The sequence below is a fragment of the Larimichthys crocea genome, chromosome XXIV (assembly GCF_000972845.2).
Source record: "Larimichthys crocea isolate SSNF chromosome XXIV, L_crocea_2.0, whole genome shotgun sequence".
In the NCBI taxonomy this organism is placed as follows: Eukaryota; Metazoa; Chordata; class Actinopteri; family Sciaenidae; genus Larimichthys; species Larimichthys crocea.
Genome location: NC_040034.1, coordinates 747,186 through 770,588, shown reverse-complemented (window position 1 = coordinate 770,588; position 23,403 = coordinate 747,186). Strand labels below are relative to the sequence as shown.

Sequence of the window (23,403 nt, the reverse complement as noted above, 5' to 3'; positions counted from 1 at the left end):
CATCCCACCTTGCTGATCAATAATTCATCGATCTAATCTTCAATAATGTTCTTAATCAAACATTCATGTGGCAGGATGACTGTGTTAAGAGTGATTTTAATGGAGGAAAATTAAAAAGAAGGGGAGAGCGAGTCGCGGCATGCACCGTAATGCAACATGCATGACGTGGGCGACCTATAGGAGGCGTGGGGCCACGCCGAATGTAACCGGATGAGTCAAAGATTGGTTTTTCTGCACGGAGCAGGTTAGAGATATGAGAGCAGACAGCCAAGAGAGAGAGAGAGAGATAGACTAACTATTCTGTGACTCCTCTCTGCTAATGGCTTTAATGAGCTCTCTGGAGTCGCAGCTCTTTAAGACACAGGAATGCAGAGGAGATCCACAATGGGGGCAAACGGAGAGAACCAAGACACCAAGCGAAATAGACGTAGGGAGTGATTAATGGCGAATAACTTAATTGAGGTGAAAAAGAGTGGCAGGGGAGTGATAATGGGAGGAGTAATGTACATACATAAGCTCACACAGGCCCACACACACACACAGAGAGCTGCACAAAAACACACACAGGGTCATTCATCAACATTACACACCGATTTGGAGGGGGGGGCAGCGGGGAACAAGTGCAGTTTACAGCAGCCGACACGGCGAGCCACTGTAGGCGCCGCGCTTGTTTGGTTTAGGGTTGACCCATTTTAGATAAACAAAAACATCAATAACGCTTTCCTCAGCAAACACGCCGCCGCCGTGCACGCACGCACACACACAAGCAGAGGCCAAAGAACGCTCGTCTTCCAACTCTGCGCGAGAGAGGAAGTCAGAGCGGGTGTTTGAAGTGTGTTTGATCAAACACAGGGTATGCAGCACCACCAGCGGATGCCACAGCCTATACTCCTCAGTGCACCCAGAGACAGCGATACACGCCTCCTGTCAATTTTCTCTCTTTCTCCACGTCTCTCGCCGCTCGCCTCTTCATCCTCATCTCACTTCTTTTTGCCTCTGTGTCCGTCCCTTCTTTCTCCCTCCTCCTCTTTTTTTTAAATTTGGTATTTGTGTTTGTTTCCTTTACAAATCATCACACTAATTGCTTCAGACACTGCATCTCATTATGGCTGACAGCTTTTCTTTAGGAAACTTTATTTCATTTCGACCAATTCTTTTCTCCTCCTATTTCATAACACATCTCCCAAAAAAATATAAATAAAATGGAGAACTCCTCTGAGCCGTATTCCTTGTTAGGCAAATATAATTCACCACCTTGCATAAACTATAAATATATCCGTTACTATCTCTTCCTTCCTTGCTTCCCTCCTATCTCTGGCTTCACCTCAGGCTTTTGGATGATTGGTACCACGGTGTGCTTCATGTCACCCACTTGTGTCCATGCAACCCACAGTGGAGCGGGGGGGGGGGGAATAAGAAATGCAAAGACAGCCGCGCTTTTTTTTTTTTCTGCAAGGGAGCTCTGTTTATTCAGGAGCCGATACCTCCTATAAGGAAGCGTGGGTTCTTCATGGTGCAACAGCTATGAAGGACGTCGACACAAAGAGCGGGTGAAGAACAGAGCCCTCCTGCAGCCCCTTCAGTAATCAGGGATGAGAGAGAAGGTGGGTGAGGAGGGAGGGAGGGAGAAAGAAAGAAGAAATAAAAAACAGGGGAGGCAGAGAGAAGAGAAGCCCAGCAGTTTGCCTCAGAACTACACAAGAGGCGAGGAAAATTTGCCAGCCTTTGATTAGACTCTTCAAACCGGTGTTAGGATCTACACACTAACACACTCCTGAGCCACACCTAAACACCCACACAGAACGGGCATGGAAAATACACACAGACATACACAGTTAGCAGACAGGCCCACACACAAAAAATATATTTCTTTTTAAAAAATGGGTTGGACACAATAGAAGAAATGGTCCTCTGCTTCATTTATGACATAACACCTCCTCTCTGCAGCTGTGTGAAGTGAGTTAGAGGTGACGCCTCAAAAGAATGGAGCAATCTCATCAGCGGAGAATCTCCTCATTTTCTATTTCCATTCAAAGAGGAGGCAGGCAGAAAGAAAAAAAAAACTAATAATGTTCTCACATCTCCTCTCCGTTTCTTTATTTTCCATAGAGAGCCAACAGAGGAGTGAGTGAAGGAGGATCTTAATGGAGCGAGCTCTGATTCTCTCCTCACAAACCTCCTTATGAGAGCGAGGGGGGGGTATCTCCCCTTTTTGGGGGAGAGAACAGCAAAAGCAAAGCGGAGGTGACTCATCATGGTCCTTTCATCATCGTGAATATCTTCAAACCCATTACTGATCTAGTCTTTGACATCGCCGCCGTCATCGTACCAGCAAACTCATTGTCATCAACAATATCCTCTATTAGCATCAGCTGCATTGTGTTTGTTATCGTGAGCAGCGCTGACGAGCAGCAGCATCCGTTGAAGATCACAGACCCTCTCCTTCTCGTCATCTGTTGCACACACTCTTTATTCTTTGCACTTCCATTGATTGATTTAAACACCTGACGCAGGTTTCTGAGCGTTCTTTCTCGGTACAGACCGGAGTGACTGAGATGATGAGAAATGGAGACACAGAAACCCGGAGGCTATTACAACCCTGGATTACAATTATCCTCCTTATCATTATCAGCAGTAGCTCAGTCTGCAGGGACGTGAACCCCTGCCCATCATTCCTTGGGTAAAATTTTACTTATTTCCCCTTAGGGAGGGTAGAAAGTATCTGTTGATTCTGTCATAGGGTAAAGCAAATCTATTTTATATTGTACTTTTTACTCCACTACATGCATTTGATAGAGTAACTGGTTACTTCACAGATTTATGCTATTAATACAAAATATTTTCAACAAATAAGATATGACATATACACAGCAGTCAGTGATGCGCGGGTCCATGTTTGATCGACCCGCACCGACCGACGTTTTAAACTAACCCGCCCAAACTCAGACCGCAGCAAATAATTGTGACTGAATTGTACCCAACTCGCTTCCTGACCCGCATTTTAAAAAGTAATAGACTACTTTTTAAAATACTCTTGATTAACTTCGTAGCGTCATCGGGCTACATAAAACTGGCATTACTGAGTTATTATATTCATTTAAAATGCGGTTTAATGGCATTGCTCAGTTCCACGTGTTCTGGCTTTTTGTCCCGCATCAAAACTTTACTCGGCATCTTTATTTCAAGCGACCCGGCCGACCGCGACCCGAATATCATTAAAAATATTGTGTGGTGACTCGTGACCCGCTCAATTTGGATCAACCCGTGCATCACTGACAGCATTATATAAGGCAATTAAAATAAACCCCACTTTTACCAGCTGCATTAATCTATACAATTATGTATACTAAAATTCAATACTATAATATACAATATTGTACATTATAGTACTTTTACTTCGATACTTTTACAGTGAAGTTTTGAATGGAGGTATTTCTACACTGTTAAATGATCTCAGTACTTCTACGAGCATCAAGGTCATCATCATCATCACTTTAATGATTTTTACCATAAATCATTTCAGTTTATGTCTTCCAGATGACGTTATGAACACGTCTGCTAAATAAAAAGCACCACTTTTGCAAATATATTACTGTATTGCTGACGTGTGACACATTGTTTTATGTTTTTTATATTAAGTCAAATGGATTATGAATAATGCATGACATATAAAATGATTAGAATTTCATATTTTTTTGCTTCAACTGTTATGTTTATTTGTTTTTGTCTTCATAGGTGAGTCAAAGTCATTTCCTGCCCCGGTTGGGAAAAAAAAAAGACTCCACCGCCACCATCATTACATCATCATCATTACCATTAAAATAATCAGCGTCACATGAAAACATTGACACGGCCGTCGTCGTCCCTGTCATCATCATCATCATCATCATCACTGTCACCAGCCTTGTTTTCCTCATCAACATTTTAATCACTATGGTTATGTTCCCCACTGTTTTCATTATCCTCCTCATCAACATCTTCATAAACATCATTAGCGTCATGATCAGCGCTGATTTTATTTGTGTAAATAAATGCCAAATATCACTCTTTTTTTTTTTTTTTTTTTTTAGTTCAGATGCTGAGAATCCAGCTAAGAGAGGTTTAACAGCCTGGTGGAGAGAAAACTGGATGGTTTGGAAACTTGAAAGCAGAAATAAATCAGCTGCTAAACAGCAGAGAAGCTCTGAAAATAGTCGGCCCGATACGGGTTCGAGACGTTTCCCCTCAGCCTGCTGCTTTTTAGAATGCAGATGGACAAAAACAACCTTTGTAAAAAGGTCTTTTGTCCCTGAGGCTGTCAGCATCCTCTGCAACAACCAGATGAACTATTACAACTGCATTGTATGAATGGATCTGCACCTGCCCTGAATCTGTAATGTACGAGGTGTTTAATTTATGTGTTTACTGCCTGTGCTAAGATTGAAGACACGTTCACGGGCCTGCACTGTGGGAAACGATGACAGATCCAACCACCATTAAAACCTCCGCCGTCACCCTCATCCATATGTCCATCATCATCACTAGCGCCATCGGTATCGCCTCCGTCATATTAGGACGATCGATATCGTCCTCCTCTCATCCTCTCTGTCTGGAGGCGAGATCAAGATTAGAGGTCGGTATTTTCCTCCAATAAAGCCCCTCGGAGTCTTTCTTAGAATTAGCTCAAGATTAGACCCGAGGTGAGGATTATCGTGCAGGTCAGAGGGAATATTGTAGCTCGGACACCCCGAGCCAGAAGGTGGCACGCACATGGACACCTCTGAGAGTCGTATAGGAATCAGAGGGCTAGAGTTAGTTAGCAGCATCAAGCACCAAGCAGAATTAAGCAGCGACAAAATCATGAGAGTGCTGCAACATCTGTTGGTTCTGCCTTATTATGCCCCATTAGCATAGTGTAAAATGAGGGGTTTGTTTACAGTGCCCCCATTCTGGATGAAACCAAAGGTAGCTGGGTATCCGTAGCTGGCTGGGAATTAGACGATTTCCTCCCTGCTTCCTCTGATGGATTACAATGCAAATTATTCACCCGCTTCTTCTTTTGTTTGACTCCCCGCTCCTACTGTTCGGAAATCTTCTGGGGATTTTTTTTTCTCTTTTTTTCTTTTTGGATGAAGATGAAAAACTGGTTTTCATTACCGCTCCAAACACATGCACACATCGTATGTACGTACACACTCATATGAAGCAAAGCCAAGACTCTAGTGATGCTATTGTGGAGTCCGACGAGGGGGAAATAACCGTCGTCGTTGTTCATAAAAATACACGATCCAAACATTTTTTTTAGGTTTGAACTCGGTTGCCAAATTCTTTCTTTCTTTAAAAAAAATCCCCATCTATGCGATTATTGGCGTGAAAGTTACCGGGGTCAGCTCTTCATCCAAGTTTAGTCTCACCTGCGTTGATGCCAAGTGGAAAACAGAAAGCGGGGAAGCATCCGCATCCGTCCTTCACCTCGTCCCTCCGCGTGTCTGTATTTTAAATGCCAATTTTTTTGCTGTACATGCACCACGGGGCATCTTTAACACTGGGACAAGGTTCCATGCTAAAGGACAGTGTTTCCCCCTGTAATACAAGCCCCTCGACGTTCACCTGCTGGGGGCCATCCAACCATGTCCTGATAGCTGCTGCTGAATATCTGCCTTCATACCTTTTTCCACCAAACTTTGGCCTTCCTCTGTTTCCGTTCTCCTCCACAACAAACTCTCAGCTTGTGTCTTTGTTATACTTTTTGTCCTTCTTCATATTCATGCTCTGAGTGTCCCTAATCCATCAAGTAGATCTTTCTATCCCCCCCAACCCCACACTCCTCACATTTTTTGTCTTCTTCTGTCTCTCAGGGCCAGTCAGAGGCGTAGCCAGACAGTAGTGTACGTGTTATTATCAGTCTCCAGCTGGTCTATATGAAGACTGAGCGGGTCGGAGTCCCATCAGAGTATCAAGGCAGGCAGAAACTGAAAGAGTCCTATTCTTTCGCTCGGCTAACACAATCAGCACAACCAGCCGGGATCTGAGAAAAAGTATTAGAGGGGAGCAGAAACAAGGATGGAGCAGGAATGACAATGCCCGTCGTTGGCTGTGTATTGAGTGCAGTGTGACATCTTTCATATTCTGGGCTAGTATCTCTGGATTTTGTCCGCTCTTATTCATGCTTTCATTCTTTCATCCTGTCTCTTGGCCTCTGTCTCCTTTCAAACCCCCACCGGCTTCGCTGACTTTCTCTATCTCCTGGCTCAAACAGTTTCTCTCCCTCTCTCTCTCTCTCTCTTCATTAAAAACAACAACTCCTGGGACCTCCCCAGGTTGTTTCTTAGCACTTACATCATCACCACCATCTCTGCCACAGTCATTACCATCAACAAACCTCATTAGTGGAAGGTAGCAACAGAAGCAGCGGCGCTGCGGCGGCGTAATCGCTCTTTCTTTAAACCTCGCGCCGCCACGTGAACAATCAAAAGTGTGGGGGATGCTAAGTAAACATCTCATATCAAATTACAGATTCAGTGCCGAGCTGCTGACATGCTAAACACCTCATTTCACTCGTATGGGCAGATCGGATGATGATGATGTTTTGCAGCATGCATAGACGCTCTCGGGGCAGGATTAGAAATCGGGAAAAAAAAGCCATTTTTTTGTGCTTAATGCATGGGAGAGGTGCGGTTTCATTCATCTGTGGAAGGATTTTTTTTGGGGAGGAAAAAAGAAATCATTTCTAAGACAAGGATTGTGATTCTAAGCCACCACCTTAATAACAGAAAGAATAAAAATCCTTAATCCTAAAGTGAACCGAAAGATATCTCTGCCACGGGGAAATAAAGTCGTGGGAATGGAGATATTTTTCATTCTGACATGGATTTTCGCTGCTAATTGTTACATGTACTCAGCGTATGACACATGAGTGGCAGTGCAAATTAGCACAGGGGGCTCCGGTTGCCATCGGATGTGTCATATGTGGCAGGAAATAGAAGAAAAAATCCAGCTACTGTTACCAACCAATTGTTAGAGTACTGTATACATAACCAGTTGACAGTCTTCAATCATTGTGTGTGTAAAATTCGATTTTTCTTTTAAATCTACGAGATTTAAAAACATTTGGAGTTTGTTCGTGAACCAAAAATACAACTTTTTCCTGTGTCTAACAAAAGATCCACATTTATATATATAATATATATTGACAGTGTGCAGGAGTTCAACACTTTCTTCTGCACGACTTCATTTTCATACATGTACGCCGTGTGTGCATTAGATAAAGCTCACTTTAGAATGCATGCGCCTTTTAAAATATTCATTTAAGAGCGTGGAACAATGAAGCACGGATGTGACAAAGTTTTTAAGTCTGACTGTTCCTGGAGGGGTTATTTCCTCGCACACAGACTCCCTCCCTCCCTGCGGACATCAGACCGACAGTGAGCAGAGGAACGACCAACGCAGCAGTGATATGAAAATACCAAAGTCAGGCACAATGAATAAGAGATAAAACTGGAACACAGAAAATTGCGTACTGCTGTTTTATTAGCAGACTGGTTTGGGTTATTTTAGGGCGGTCGGCAATAAAAGAGATTTTAATTTCAGGAATAAGTCGATAGAATCTGCGAGCTCCTCCAAAGGGCCCGTCACTCTTACTTACTTACAACCTCGAGCTGACGCCTTTTAAACGTTTCTCTCCCATAGAAAACATGGCGGGGCTCGTCGCAGCACGTTGTTGCGGGTGTAATTAATCACATTAGTGATGCTGTGTCGGTGAGCCAGCATGCACAGCGAGCGCACCTCTGGAACACCTGCATGGAACGCATTAATGTAATCAGCTACACCTGTGTTTGGGGAAAAAAATAACAATAACAACAACAACAACAATATGTTTGCTGTAGAAACAGTCCAAACACTACAAGAGAGCATACGGCGGAGTGCAGAGCACCGCCAGGCAACAGATGGTAAAGCACACCTACTGCAACGCTGCCACAACCGCCGGATGCAAACGTTTTTTTCTATATAGTATGTGTGTATTGCATAGCAGGTTCATTAAAAACTTTTTAATAACACGTGTTTGTATAGTACAGACCAGGGGTCCCCAAACTTTTTTTCGGTGCGGGCCACATCAACCAGCCTTTCTGTGATGGGGGGTCGGGGTCAGTCTATAACCGGAAATGATATCAGTCCCACCAGGATTTCATGGGCCTTTTTTGAAATAGTTGCGGCCTAAATGCCTGATGTTGCATGAGGTTTTAAAAAAAAATGCGGGGCTTTTTACATTTTTGTTGCGGGAGGAAGTGAAAATTGCAATAAGCTGCGATTCGACAGTCGCGGAGAGGGCGCAGCGAGCACTAAGTCCACGGCCCCGGGAAGTACCGAGGTTCGGGCAGGAGGGCGCTGTAGAGCTTGCGGCCGGAGCCGTGAGCCACCTTCGCCCCCGAGCCTTTCCAAGCCGACCCAGAGCCGGTTGCGGTCGAGGAAATGCGCCCGCGGAGGCCAGCCAGGGCCGGGGAGAGGTCTCACGAGGGGATCCTCCCGCACCGTGCGGCCATCCCTGAACCACCGAGTTGAATCCCCCGGGCAGACTGCGCGGAAGTTGATCACGAGCAAAGTCACGTCAGAATATACCATTGTGTGAGGGGATGAAAATTAGCTAGTACTGTAAATAGTTTGTAAATAAGGAAGATTTTAATTAGAATGCCAAGCTTAATCATTAAGTGTGGATATTTTATAATAGGAAAATGCAATTTTGAAAAACAGGCCATGTTTAGAGGGATCGTTAAGTGGGCCACTCCAATTGTTCTGGTGGGCCGGATGTGGCCCGCGGGCCGTAGTTTGGAGACCCCTGGTATAGACTATACAGATTAAAACATTTTGTTGCTTATTTAAAACGCTACAAGCAACCAGGCAGCTTTAGAACAACATACAATCTACATTTTCTGGTGACGCTCACACAAAGCCTAATTTTCTAAATCATTTACACTCGCTGTTTCATATTTTGGAGCCTGCATGTCACAGTGGAAGGCGAGCTGGCGAGGAGAGCGGATTAGATCAACCCCCCTGTGACTGAATTTCATTCCAAACCAGTAGTAACCAGTATAATTCAATCAATTTCTCACATCTAATCAACCGTAAGTGGCTTACAGTTGATTTTTAGCAGTTTCAATACACACTGTTCAGTTTTGGAGCAATGACGAAGGTCAAAAACGTTGGATCACATGTGGCCCCTTTGGATTTGGTCAATGAAAATCTATATTTTTTTCAAATATTTTGAATCACCGTAACCACGAGAGGTCGTTGGGCATACAGTCATGAATGTGCCACCAAAATGATTAGGCTGATTAGTTGAGTAAGTACGAGAGATTAGCCGCAGACAGAAACATGGACGGACTCACACACACACACGACCAAACCCTGATAATCCCCGTCAGGATTATGCCTGTCGGAGATAATAAATATATCACATTTATAATGATGATAAGCAGCAAGTTGGCTTTTTTTTTTTAAATGACTTCGACAATTAGTAAATGATCAAAACTGTTGAGACTCCATCGAGTTGACTAATTCATCTTTCCAGCATTATATGAAGACACAGCACAGCATTTGATACATGATAACTATATTTGTTTTTGGGTTGTTTTTTTTTGCCAGTTTTGCTTTAGAGAACGTGCCAATATTAAAAACTCTTTGTGCAAAACTTCCTTCCGCCTTGTTGTTGTTTGTTGAATGCGATGTCTCTCAGCTCTTCTTCAGATCCATATCATTATGCCGTATGTCTCCTCTCTCTTGGCAGAATTCGCGGATTTTCTTTATTCAACAGTCGAACTAAAAGAAGATCTCTGTGTTTCGGGAATCACAGAAACGTTCTGTCAAACAACCACTTTTTCCCTTTTTTGACTTGAACAAAAGGAACTGGCAGTACATTTAACATCAGCAGACACACTGTTCCATCAAATGACCCTGAATATTAAGACGACCTCCTCCTGCCAATCACCGCATTGAATGTGCTGATGACTAAGATCAGCTACACTAGATCTCGTTATGTAACCGTCTCTCCTGCTGAGCTGGGCGAAATCATTTCCGACGTTAGGATGCCTTGACTTTAATTACTCAAAGTATCGTTTTGAGCTCGACGAGAGAGAGAGAGGCTCTGGATTCCCACGGATGACTCTCGTTATCCACAGCAGCCGCTGACGTTTTGAAACGCATAACAGCGGGCCAATCATGTAGGTCACGGCAAGAACACGTAACCTGATGTACTGCAGCTTTATGTTCTGTAAAAGAAGGTTGCCCGAGGCAGGGTCCTGTACAAGAAAAAAAAAAAACATGCTAACCGCATCCCAAAGGGATGAGAGAGGGAGAGAGAGGACAAGTTATGAAACAAGACAGCGATAAGGGAGAGTGAAAGATGAGAGCTTTTCAGGCGGAGGATGGGAAAAAGAGAAAGAGATAGAGAGGTGGAGTGGGTGGTGGGTAGTGATGGTGGCAGCGGAAGATGGATTGAACCCGGGGGCAGGTTTGAGTCTGACAAACTGTCAGTAACCGAGCGGGGACGGTGACTACAAGTCTCCATGTAAATTGGATGCAAATCTGTGTGTGTGTGTGTGTGTGTGTGTGTGTCTGTGTGTGTGTGTCTGTATGTGTGTGTGTGTGTGTGTGTCTGTATGTGTGTGTGTTTGTGTATGTGTGTGTCTGTATGTGTGTGTGTGTGTGTGTGTGTGTCTGTATGTGTGTGTCTGTATCTGTGTGTGTGTCTGTGTGTGTGTCTGTATGTGTGTGTCTGTATCTGTCTCTGTGTGTGTGTGTGTGTGTTTGTGTGTGTGTGTGTGGTAGGGCTGAGGAAGTGCTAGTGACAACACATATCACCGGACGCCACAGGGGACACGACGGACAGACACTAGTGTGTGTGTGCGTGGGTTTATGTGCAAGGAGTTTGCCAAATGTGTGTGTGTGTGTGTGTGTGTGTGTGTGTGCGTGCATAGGAAACTTTCTGTGCGCCGTACATGTACGAGTGTGTGGGTGCTCGGTGCATAAGACACTTCTCCTCAAAGGCTGTGTGGGTGCATGTGTGTGTGTGTGTGTGTGCGTGTCTCCAAGGAGATAGATTCTGTCCCATAGAATGAGAATGTCATCAACCATCAGCGCTTCTCACTGACACGGAGTTCCTCAAAGACGCAGAGATGAAGAGAGAGGAGAGAGTAGGAACAAAGACGGAAAAGGGAAAAGAAAGTCTTTTGAAGGATAAACCGTGGGATTAGATAAGGTGCTCCTTCTGGACCATTGAGCCAGTGTATGTGTGTGTGTCTAAGGGTGTGTGTGTGTGTGTGTGTCTAAGGGTGTGTGTGTGTGTGTGTGTGTGAGGAGGAGGAGAGCCCATTGCTCTGAGCACATTAGCTGCTCGGGGGGAACAAAGCCCCTCACCTGCGAGCTTCAGAATACGGTCCTGGAAGCTCAGTGTGTGTGTGTGTGTGTGTGTGTGTGTGTGTGTGAGCCCACAAGAGAAAGAAGAATGTTTCTTTTTTTTTCACTAAATAGAAAACTAGTCTGAGTGCACGTGCATATGAGTGTGTGCATGTGTCCCATATCTGGTGTGTGTGTGTGTGTGTGTGTGTGTGTGTGTGTGTGTGTGTGTGTGTGTGTGCACGACAGCGAGTAAATAGAAAAATGGCTTGTATTCAATAGACAGCCATTCTGGTTTGTATGTGATTTTGTGTGTGTGTGAGTTTGTGACCTAAATCTAGCAACCACCGGTGTGTATGTCCATGCATGTGTGTGTGTGTGTGTGTTCCTCTTATATTCCTTCATGCATGTGTCATAAATCCCTTTATGTGGGTCTGGAAGATTTCCAGATCCCCGTTTCTTGTGTCGCAGTATTGTGTTGCGATCATGTGCGTTACGGTACTTTGTTACTGCGCGGCACCACGTATCTCATCACGACAGGAGGACGGACAACACTCGGAGTGTGAGTGTGTGAGTGTGTGTGTGTGTGAGCGGGGCTGCTCACCCCCCCGCCGTGACCGAAAGTGGCCGGAGCTGTTTGAATTGGATTATCTCATACATTTTCTATTATCCAGCAAGACCTTGAAAGAGATAGGCCTGCTGAGAGCCGGAGCCCTTCATATGAAAAGGTTTGGCCAATTTGTAACATGGCTCGCTCTCTCAAGTTGGAACCATTTGTTTAAGTCGTTTTTATTCATCGGGACTTATCCAGGTTAGTCTCGCTGATATGAAGGCTTGGCTTAAACGTACCGGCAGCACAATTAATTAGCAGGGTAAAAATCTTAAAACACGTCAGCGTTGGATGGGGGATTAATCCCAGAAAAGAACATAGGAGAAAAGTAGAGCATGCAAGAATAAAAAGGTAGACGGAGAAGCGGTGGACAAATATTAATTGAAGCAATTAAATTAAAACATCACCTTTAGTGGGGAAATATGGGGCACGCCGCGTGCCGGCCCTATCCACAGGGAAATGCCGCTTCTCAGAGAAGCCGGTTCAGCTAAATTACATGAAAACGCTTTCAGCTTTTTATGCCGAGATTTTGAGAAACTTCTACTGTCACTCTGGGGTGCTCGGCTCATTCTCAGTTAGGGGAACTATAGATTTCTTTTTCCTGAAGAACAGGAACATCCAAGAGAAACTTTTTCGAGCACAGAACACCAAAAACTATCTTCACGGCTGGATACATCTGGAAAAAATAGAGAAAGACGCAGCTAATTCGTTAGAGTTTCAGGCCACCTGATGAAGTCCAATATTCGCTCTCCATGTTTTGAGTCTCCACCAATGCCGAGGGGAAATATCTGCCTCTCAACGCTGCAATGTGTTCACCGGGTAGTCAATAACGTTGTTACCGTGCTTGGCAGGTAGTGTACAGTAGGATTTTTAGAGCTTTTTAGATGAACACAGCTGCCTGTTGCAGGTTCAAACTACACTGTGGAGACTGTGTAAAGTTGCAATGCATCCAAATCATCCACGTAACCCAGGTGGATCGTCACACTGTTACTGATGGCACCATTTCAGGCCAGTTTTCCACATATTCCTTCCACTCTGTGCTGACCAGAAGGCACGAAACAAAACAGTGTGTGATTATCACTTCTATAGATATGAAGTCGGGGCGGTGGGTTAAGCGGCCGCCCCGTGTGTGGAGGCTATAGTCCTTGCTGCAGGACGCGGTTCAAATCCCGCATCGGACGGCCATTTACTGCGTGTCACTCCCCCTCTCTCTGCTTCCTGTCCATCTTCAGCTGTCCTATCATTAAAGGCATAAAAGGCCCAAAAAATAAATAAATAAATATGAAGTCAGCGCTCGTGACCTTGCACAGAACGTCCTTCTCGGGGAGCAAAACTTTTGATGCACACGAGAAGAGACAACCACATCCTTGACGGCTCAATACAAGCTGTGCGCTTGATGTTGTGTGATCAATTAAGACACACAGCTGTTCGTCTCCCCAGCTGTTTGTGTCACTTCGCCGCCTCAGACAATAGCTGCGATGCATTATTCCCGCACATTCTCCCGAGCTTCTCGTCAGCGCCTAAAGCCCCCGCGTGGTGTATTAATAGGCGACCTTTCGGATGTATCCGCGGCGGAGGGACTTCATCTGCGAGATATTCGCCCACGTCAGATGTGTCAGGGAGGACCTGACACGAGGAAAGTACACTGAGAAATTCATTTGATATTCTCTTTTGTATGACACTTCTCCTCTAGCAGCACTCTGCAGATCATAGTTCATGTTATAGCGTGAGGTCTGGACTCAAAGCACGTGTCGCTCCTACCTTAAAGACCAGGCTGGATGCAGATGGATTTCTTTCCAGCAGCTTTTTTACTGATCCCCACACCTCCATCACAACACTTCCTGGTTTCTCTCGGGCATGTGATTAAGTAATCCAATCAGGAGTGAGGAGGGCAGAAAGGTAAATGTGAGGGAAACACAGGTAAATTCAAAAAAGTAATTAAACTTTATTCTGATCTCTTATTTTTGCAGCTGTGGCTGCTGTTGGTATAATTTAAGACTTATTTTATTTAACAAAGCAAAACTGTTGAAATGTGGGAATGAGGCAACAAGATTGCCACGTTGCAAGAAAACCACGATCGGATGATAAAACCAGATGTAGAAAATGATTTAAACCACTTAAAAAAATCAAATTTAAAGTTTAAAAATCCCTCATTGCAAAACAAAATTGTCGACATACACCAAATATAAAGCCGGTAAGAGTTTAAGCAACTTGTGAGTCTTTACACTTTGATGGGTTTTCATGCTGGACAGTTTGACAGATTTAGAAATTAAAGATTTAACACAGAATCATCAGAGAAACTACAAATGAATCGAACTTAAAACACTTCTTCACAAACTTTTTTTTTTTTACTTTTTTTTGGCCCCTTGTCACTACTATAAATTGCTGGCTGTTCCACATAAAAACAAAACAAATAAATCGGAAATAGTTTCATTTAAATAACCGTTGGAGGTCCACAGTGGTCAAGTTATCCATTATTTGACAAAAAGGAAAAGATTAGAGAGAAGAAAAAAACAAGCAGAAAGTTGTGCTGCAGATATTTGTTTCTTGCTGTTTCCTACCTCATTAATCTTTTCACAGACGCTCAGATTCATCTTGTGACCCCCTTTGGAGCGGGTCCAACCCCAAGTTTGGGAACCACTGGACTAAACAACCTCCACCGGCTACAACACAGGCTGATGGCGCAGCATTACCAAAGATGTAAATATGTACAGTATGACACATGGGGAACATTTTTTTTTGAGTACCTCTGATGATCGCGACTGTCATTTCTTTTTCCAGTAAACCTTGCAGTTTGTTTACCAGGATGATTTTCTGTCTGACTGCTCTATTTCTGGAGCCGCTGGACTTCTTTTATAGCGATTTCACAGCATTCACAAATCACAGCAAGTGATTTGATGAGTACAGTCTTACTATTATGACCCAAAGTTTGTCAGTGAAACTCAAGTTGTCCAGATTTATCCTGTGGATTTGGAGCTGGGATGATTTGGTGTCTTCTCATCAAGCTGGTTTCTTACAAACAACAAAAAAAACATAAACTTTCCATAATCCTCAAAGTTTAGAGAGAGAATTAGATTTAGATTCAAGTTGGGCGGGAATGAGTGTTGCCTGTGCAGCGGGACAGAGTCGTGTGTATGCGCAGAAAAAAAAAAAGTCGCAGCATGAGCAATGACAGTGCCGGCGTCTAACAGGGGGGAACCAACCTCGCCAAGGCTCCAGGGTCTGGATTCATTGCTTTAGCACCAATGCATTTTTGATGCGACCCTCTTTCTGCTTCAACTTCTCCGTACGACCCGGACGGAATAACAGCGCCCCCCAGCAAACGTCCATATAGCTTTTTAAATTTATCCAATGACGTTTGCAATGTGTAAGTGTGTGTGTGTGTGTGTGAGAGAGTGTGTGTGTGTGTGTGTGGTGAGAAAGAAAAAGAACAGGGAGAAAGAGAGAGAGAGACAGTGAGAAAGGGAGAAAATGTTCCCCCTTGCCTGTTAAATATTTGAGAAGCCTTCTGTGCAAAAGTGATGCAGTCAGAGACAGCCCTGTTAGCTCAGCGTGTGTGTGTGTGTGTGCGTGTGTGTGTGTGTGCGTGTGTGTGTGTGTGTGCGCGCCTATGTGTGTGTGTGTGTGTTTGGTTGATGCAGAGAGAGAGACAGGCCTGTTAGTTTGGACAAATTCAGCCGTGAGTGAGCGAGAGGGAGCACTTTCACTGTTTGTGTATCTACCTGGGAGAGAGGAGAGAGGGAGGTTAAAAAAAAGAGAGAGAGAGAGAGAGAGAGAGGGGAGGAGGGGGAGAAGAAGAGGAAGTGGTGAGGGAGGGGGGACATAGAGAGAGATAGAGAGAAAAAGAGAGAGAGAGAGCAGGTTGTCACAAACCATTAGACAGACGAGCCCAGTGTGCTCGCTCTGCCCCATGTCAATGAGAGAGGCCGGATAAAGATGCATGTGTGTTGTCGTGTGCATTTTGCATGTGCATGCAGCCTCGTGCACACGTGTGTGTGTGTGTGTTTATGCCTCCCTTGGTGTTTGTTTATTTATGTGTGTGTGTGTGTGTGTGTGTCTGTTTTTGCACAAGTGCAGGCAACCGATAGAGGAATAAAGTGTTTACTGGCACAAGTGCACGAAATTAGCCGAAAGGAAAGTGTGTGTGTGTGTGTGTGCATGAGTGAAAAAAAGAGAGAGAGTGTGTGTGTGTGTGTGTGAGAGAGAGAGAGAGAGAGAGAGAGAGAGAGAGAGAGAGTAAATCTCTAGACATTGATGAGAAGACGAGGCAGGAAGCCCACATTGTTGCCACAGAACAAAATATCCAACGTGTGTTCACACGCACACACACACACACTTTCACCTATGCCTGTGTGTGTGCATGTGTGTGTGTGTTTGTGTCTCTCGTTGTAAAACATCAATATCGTAATGTTTGACCAAAAATACCACTGAGACAGGAAGAGAGATAAAATTGTGGAACAAGGAGTGATGTGGTCAGACAGCTCGGAGCTAAAAAAATGAAGTGTGTGTCTGTGAGTGTGTGTGTGTGTGTGTGTGTGTGTGTGTGTGTGTGTGTGTGTGTGAAACATATCTAACATGTATGGCTCTCAAAATAGTGATAAACCTCCACACACACACACACACACACGCACACACTTGTTTTTTTGGCCTAAGTCGAACTAAAAAAACTCACTTGGGGTTGGAGCTGTTCCAGTAGACAGCGTGTCTGTCAAATATGATCTTCTCCTCTGCCCACACGGACACCCAGGACAGGATGGTCAGCACCACCACCTCCATCACACACTTCTGCCCGAGCTGGCACAACATCATAGACATCCAGGTGGACTCTCTCTCTCTCTCTCTGTCTGGGATCAGGCTTGCGCTGCTGCTGCTGCTGCAGAAATCCTCTCTAGATCATTAATGTCCGTCTGCGCGTCTTTGGACAAATCGGGTCGGAGGTTCATGGATCGTTAACTGGCTTTGATGGCGAGAACAAGCAAAGGTTGTTTCAAGTCATACCGAACGGTTGAAATTCACTTTCAAACTTGGTGAGCCGCGGACGGAGCGGGAGGATACACATGTTATTTTAGAAGCGCGTCACCCGCGGGATGCTGAGAGTGCGTCTCCTCTGCAAAGCTCCGAAACTTTTCTCCCATTACGCGCAGCCGCTGGAGATGAGATGCGCCACCCGGATTAGATCCCAGTCTCTCTTTTTTTTTTCTTTCAGGAAAATAAAATAAAAAAATGAAAGAAGAAGAAGAAAAAAAAAGAATTAGACTCCAGATTTCATCCGAGGTTTGTGATTCTGTCCGTGGTGTCGTTGCTCGGCAGAAAACGCAGGACGAAGCTGAAACCAGACGTCATATTTGTTTACGCAGATTTGTGTCGGGCATCCAACCTGGCGCACGTTTTTGTCCCCGCTCCTCCTCGCACCGTGGATCTCTCCTCAGCTCCCCCCCAAAAAAACCGCGTCCACTTGACCTTTCCTCTTATTGCAGTTCAGAGAAATACATCCCAGACGGACGAGCGCGCTCCTTCAGTCCAAACTTAGCGCACAATAACAACTGCGAGACGAGAGCATCATCCCCCTCTCCCTCTCTCCTTCTCTCTCTCTCTCACATCACAAGCTCTCACAGCATCTCAACTTGCTGGTGATCCCTCCGCTGTCACTGGCTCGAATCCAAACGTGGCTCCGGTAGCGGTGCGCCTTCACCGTTTCTGTGCGTCACGCTGACCGTCGATGATCACACAGCTTAAATCCGAACGTGCTCACATGAAAAACCATCCACCTTATGGCGGCGACACACACTCACCGGCACTGGCACCCTGATTCGGTCTAAGTAACCCACCCCCCTCCCTCTCTCTCTCTCTCTCTCTCTCTCTCTCTCTCCACCTCGCGCTCGCGTTTTCGTTCCGCGCGGGCGGGGCTTGTAGCCGTCCCTTGGGGACTCGGTGCTGGCTGACTCACTGCGTCCCCGGTGGTACACAACCTGGGAATGCGTGGAGGAGAGGCTCTAGTTTGCTTGACCCTCTTTTAGAGTGACGTGACTTGTGATTTTTGGCGCAAACGGATGAAGAATCGAGATGATGTATTGCGGTTCAGCAGAGAGGAACCGGAGCTTAGTTTTAGTTTTGTTTGCAGACTGTTTACTTGGTATTAATCACCCCTGCGGCCATCTGTTTGACTGAAGGCAGTTTATTTCGCAGCTGGACACGTTCAAGCGCCTCATAAAGTTCCCCCCTTTTTTTGTTTGAAAGCTGCGGCCTGATGGATGAGCTCAGAGCAGGGAGAGAGAGAGAGAGGAAGAGGGCGTCTGATGGATCCCTGGAACAGCGGAGTCATTTTCCATCAGTGTCCATTAAGGCCCAAAGGGCGAGCACCGAGTCTAAAAACCTGTGAGCCATAAACCTTCAGATAGCTCTGTCTGACAGCGCGCTGCCACCTCTGCTGCTCTGTGTGTGTGTGTGCGTGTGCGTAAAAACATATCCATCTCATGCATTTAGTCTCCAGTGATGGGAGAGGCTAACTACATTATTTCCACAAAGTGCTCCGTGATTTTTCTAACATGTGTCGATAAAAGTTGGGAGTGGATTGATCTTCCACTTGAGCTCATTCTCTGGCACAAGATGGGAATCGATCCAAGAAAATTTTTGCAACACGTTCATTTGGATTTGGGGGGAACAAAGGGGGGCATTACGCAGCTGGCAAAGTGACTGGAGAGAAACATTATCCATAGACTGTGCAGAGCACACACTATTTCAGGTTCCTACAAAAGACCGTTCCCAAATCCTAACAGCGTCCGTTTTTGCAAAACCTTTCTGCAGCTCCATCTTTCACATCTCATTGTGCCTCTCTGTTGGATCCTTTATGCAAAGTGTCCTAGTTTTTTTGCTTTGCCCTGCTCTGCCTGCAAAGTAATGCCTATAATTTGGGCTGCATGAATTCAGGCAAGGGAGAAGAGAACCCATGCACCCCCATAACCCAAATACAGCTGCATGTTGTCCGCCTCCGTGGATGAATTATTCAACATCTGTCTGAGGCGTGCATATGTAAACAGGTGGATAGTGTCTCTCTCTTTTTTTGGGGGGCCACTATAGACCAAAAGACATCCTTCACCTCCAACTTCAAGCTTTCCCTCCTCTGCTGTGTCACTCTGAAAGGGAGTCTAAATCTCGTGTAAGCTGTGCAGACTACACAGTGTTGGGTGTATTCAGACGGCGATGGCCTCCCTAAGTGATCCTAAATCTAAATGAATGTGGGTCAGGGGAGTCAGTGAAGTGGAGAGGCATGTCTCCTTTAAAAAGGGCGTTAAATCCTTAAATTTATAGCTGGTTAAGTCTGTGATTGCTATGCAGTTTAACTCCGGCTCGAGAGACATAAATTATACACACACACACATGAAACATCTCCCAGCTCCAGATCTTTTAAGACGCTCAACAGATGCATGTGTGTCGAGCTGTTGACTAACAAAGCAGCCTTTCTTTCAGGTTTCACACATCCAAGTGTTTTAGCTCTCTGTGAGTGGGAGGGGGATTGAACATGTCACAAGTGAAATACAGGACAGTCTAACCACTTGACCACCCCGTTCACTCCAGCATCAGGTCTGCATTTGTGTGTGGCCTCGGTGTTTGCCAGTATTTGCTTGATTAGAGGCTGCAAGCACTAATGTAAATAAATGTTGCCAGATGTGGAAGGACTACTAACCACCACATGGTTTCCATTTAGCCCCCCGCTCCCCTCTTGTGCAGGAGGCTGCTGGATGAGGCCTGGATCACCTCAGGGGGGGTTTGGATTTGGCAAACAAATGGACAAAAAAAATAAAGGTGGCACGCTGAAGTCAGGTTTTTATGTTGTAGGTACAGTTGGGCTTTTCTTCCAGAGCACATCTTCTAATGTTTGTACATACAGTGCCTGCCAGTGCCTTAACAGATTAAAATTATATGAAGTAGCACATTTTGTGCGCCAGTGACTTCTGGAATTTGATAACTCCTTCCAAAAAAAAAAAAAATCTATGTTTGGATCATCTTACTTTGAGTTCTACCCAATTATGCAATCTCTTTGCATTTCAATATATTCCAAAGAGGATTCTGTGTAGACTGCTCTCCGCTCCAAATTACTCCTGGTGCAGAGCGAAACACTAAAGATGCTGCGAGTAAACAAGGGTGTGAGGTATCAAAGCAGCATCAAAGCTTCGAGGTTGGTGCCGTGCAGTTTCCTGACTAGCTGAAGATGTACCAGGAATATATCTTGGCAAAGCTCGACTGTTTTAACACCTTTTGGGTAACATTAAAATAAATGATCTGCTCCAGAGCACCATTTTTTTCCCTTTCAGCATCCTTAAACACGCTGTTAAGATTTCTGTCATGTTGCCTTGCAAGTGTGAGACTTGTATCCGTCTTTACTGTGACCTTCAAGCGTGCTTTCTTATGCAAAGTAATGCCAGAGGAGAAACAAGGGGTGGCTTTTTTCCGCTGTGGAAGTTGGAGCTCACCATGTTTAAAACAACAAAATCCAGCTTCTTCTCCTGCCCTGAATACAGACACCTCTGGACTCAATTCTTTTCATCTCATTTGTTCCTCTCTCAAATAGCAGGGAAGATCCGAGGTTAAGCCGCTCCACCACTCTGTAAGGGGGTGGGGGAAAAAAAGAAGACGGTGTAACGCCAGAAAAGCCCATGGAGGCACTTGAGATTAAGCCACTAACTATTGACATTGTGTGAGTGGCAGGTAAAGTCACCCCTGCTCATTACCAGCAGAGAGCAAGACCTCCCCCTAGTGGTTCAGGAGGTGTAGAGCTAGTGTGTCATTGAGGTTTTCCTCATCCCTGAGGAACCTGGTGAGAACATGGATGCCAGATATGCTTGTGTTTTATCTTAATTATTCATCTTACGAGACAGACACTTGGTTTCCACAGCAACTTGGCTACGTCTCCTCAGAGTCGGACAGACCTGCTACAGTGGAAAAGGTCAAAGCAGCAGAGCGCAGGAGGATGGAAGCTTATTCAGAAATCACTGAGAGCAGCAAGTATCCCACGCCGAGGATCAGATTAACTCCATCATTGTTGCGGCTGGGTTTTTTTTTAACGAAAGGGATTGCAGCAGGATTGAGTCCAGATGAGCGGTCAGTCAAGTTTCAAGATGGGGATGAGTACAAAAGTTGGAAATATAGTAAACAAAAAGATTAACAAAAATAAAAACCCACCAATAGTAAACAAGATGGGGGGGAAATGTGGAAAATGTTACTAGATGTTAACCGTTACAGAGCGGCGGTAGTTCCACAGGACAGAGAAAGAAGAGACGGAAACCAAATGAGGCCAGATGGAAGAAGGAACAAACTAAAGATTTATTGAAGGCAGCAGAAGATGCAAGAGACAAGAACAGAATGGCAAAAGTGTGTGTGTGCGCGGGGGGGCGAGCGGGGCACATACAGAGACACTTGTGTGTTCAGATAGGTTTAATGTCTTTGTGTTACAAAAGTTTTTTTTTGTTTTTACAGCTCCGGAGAGCTCAATAGGTCTGTATTGTTTTTATCAAAATATACATGTTTTGAACGTAAAGTGGATATAATCCAAATGATTTTGTGGTACAAAAACATGAATATATACAACCATCAACCCCCGCTTCATACAATAACCCCACCCCGCCCCCATATATATATAAAAAGAAAAAGAAATAAAAGCTTTAAACAAAAAGAAAAAGGCATATAATCTTCTAACAACATCACAGCTAAGACTGTGTTCAATTATGTATCCGTTCTAAAGCAATCTCTACCAAAGTAGGCTCTTTGTATAGTCAAACAAAAAAGGGATACAATGTACAGTAAAGGTTGAAACCCAAAGAGATATTTCAACTTCATGTGACGTTTTTGTCCAAGGCATCTGAGGAACAGAGGGAAGGGGAACTGAAGCCTTGTGTACTGGGAATAGCAGAAAAAAAAAAAACAACAACTTTTAAGAAATCACAACACTACAAAACAGCCAGGGGGGGTAGAAAGAAGATACTTTGGTCCATAACAGCAATAACCGTCTGCAGCTACATGAAGCTTCGTTAAACCATGCATAATAATCTTTTACAAAAATAGAGACAGAGCGCATCTGTATCTGGTCCAAAACTACAGTGGTCGAGGCTTGTGGAAACCGGTGCTTTGTGAGGCACGCAGGAATGTGACGACGTTTTAAGACTTCAGCGTGATGGCGCCAACTTGGACCTATCGTTGAGGAAAAGTGCACTAAAGGACCCGACTGTGGTGTAAGGGGACACAGACAGGGAATAGGGTGGGGGGCTGTCCCACCCTGTAATCCTGAATTCTGATTGTAAGAAAAAAAAAATGCACTGGGTTTTTTTTTGTTTTGTTAAGACAGTCCAAGACTGTTGTTCCTTTCAATTGACAAATGCCTCCAAGCTGCCCCCTCACAGGTACAGTTACCTGAATATCATGGAATAAAGGCATCTTTGCAGACAGGTTAAGATCAAAACACCTGAATGAGAGGTAAACAAAGTCAACTGACCAGGCCTAGAACATGTTTCAGCCTCGGGATTTAAAAAAGGCACTGTGATAATGATCGAACCCAGCCACTACATATAGGTATCAGTTAAGCGTAGAAGTGATACACATGTAAATGCTAAACATTAAAAGAAAAAGATAAATGAATATATATTTATATGTGTCCACATATAGATGAACATAATATGGTTAAATGAGGCCCCAAACACCGCCAGAGAAAAGGACTCGAACGGAGGTGAGGGGGGACTGTGAGACAGGAGGGCTGGATACAGCTCGACTCCTGCCACGACACACCTAAACAAGGCTAACATCACCTAGCAAAAATATTAGGCATCTAAACTGACTTACATTCATAGTTTCTACATACATGTAATGGGGGATATATGCATACAAACCCTTAGATAAACATTTGTGTTCTTAAAGAAGATTGAATGAGCCACTTCCACCCCCCCTCCCTCCCGTTTTAACAATGCTGGTACATATCAAAAAGGCATGAGAGAAAAAAGGCTCCGAGAGCCACGTCTGGTCCAAATGAAGCCAGCGCAATGCTTTAGGCCATCTGGTAGGGGGCAAAGTAAGGCACAGGGCTGTAGATAAGAGATACCGAAAGAAGAAAACGTGTCCTTATTGAATAACTTCAGCTAGTGGTATGGATCCCCCGAAGCGAAAAAAAAAAAAAAAAGAGGGTGGGTACGTTACAAGAGGACAGAAATAAAAACGGATAGTGGGGGAATAAATTGCTGGGTGGTCTGTGAGCTAAAAACAAAAACCGTTTCTGACTGGCCAAACAGGTTCAAAGTGGCATTTCAAAAAAGGCACACACACACACACACACACACAGATATATCCACACGACTATCATGTAAAAGGAATGCTGAAGTGTGTCTGGTGTGGATACGATCAATCCACATACAAGCATACATCCACGGTGGAGGGTGTTTTTT

At 44.7% G+C, this 23,403-nt stretch overlaps 1 protein-coding gene across 3 annotated transcripts in view; it reads right to left on the bottom strand.

The window, feature by feature from the left end:
* Nucleotides 1–21,275, bottom strand: part of LOC104920056 (ephrin-A2) — a 97,414-nt gene extending 76,139 nt beyond the window's left edge. For all 3 annotated transcript variants that reach the window (XR_003461693.1, XM_027275248.1, XM_027275249.1), the window contains exon 1: nt 16,650–21,275. Coding sequence is in view for 2 of the 3 variants with exons in the window: in XM_027275248.1 (XP_027131049.1) it covers nt 16,650–16,792 (143 nt within the window). In the remaining variant the exon portion in view is untranslated. The remainder of the gene's footprint in view (nt 1–16,649) is intronic.
* Between the last annotated feature and the right edge of the window lie 2,128 nt (nt 21,276–23,403).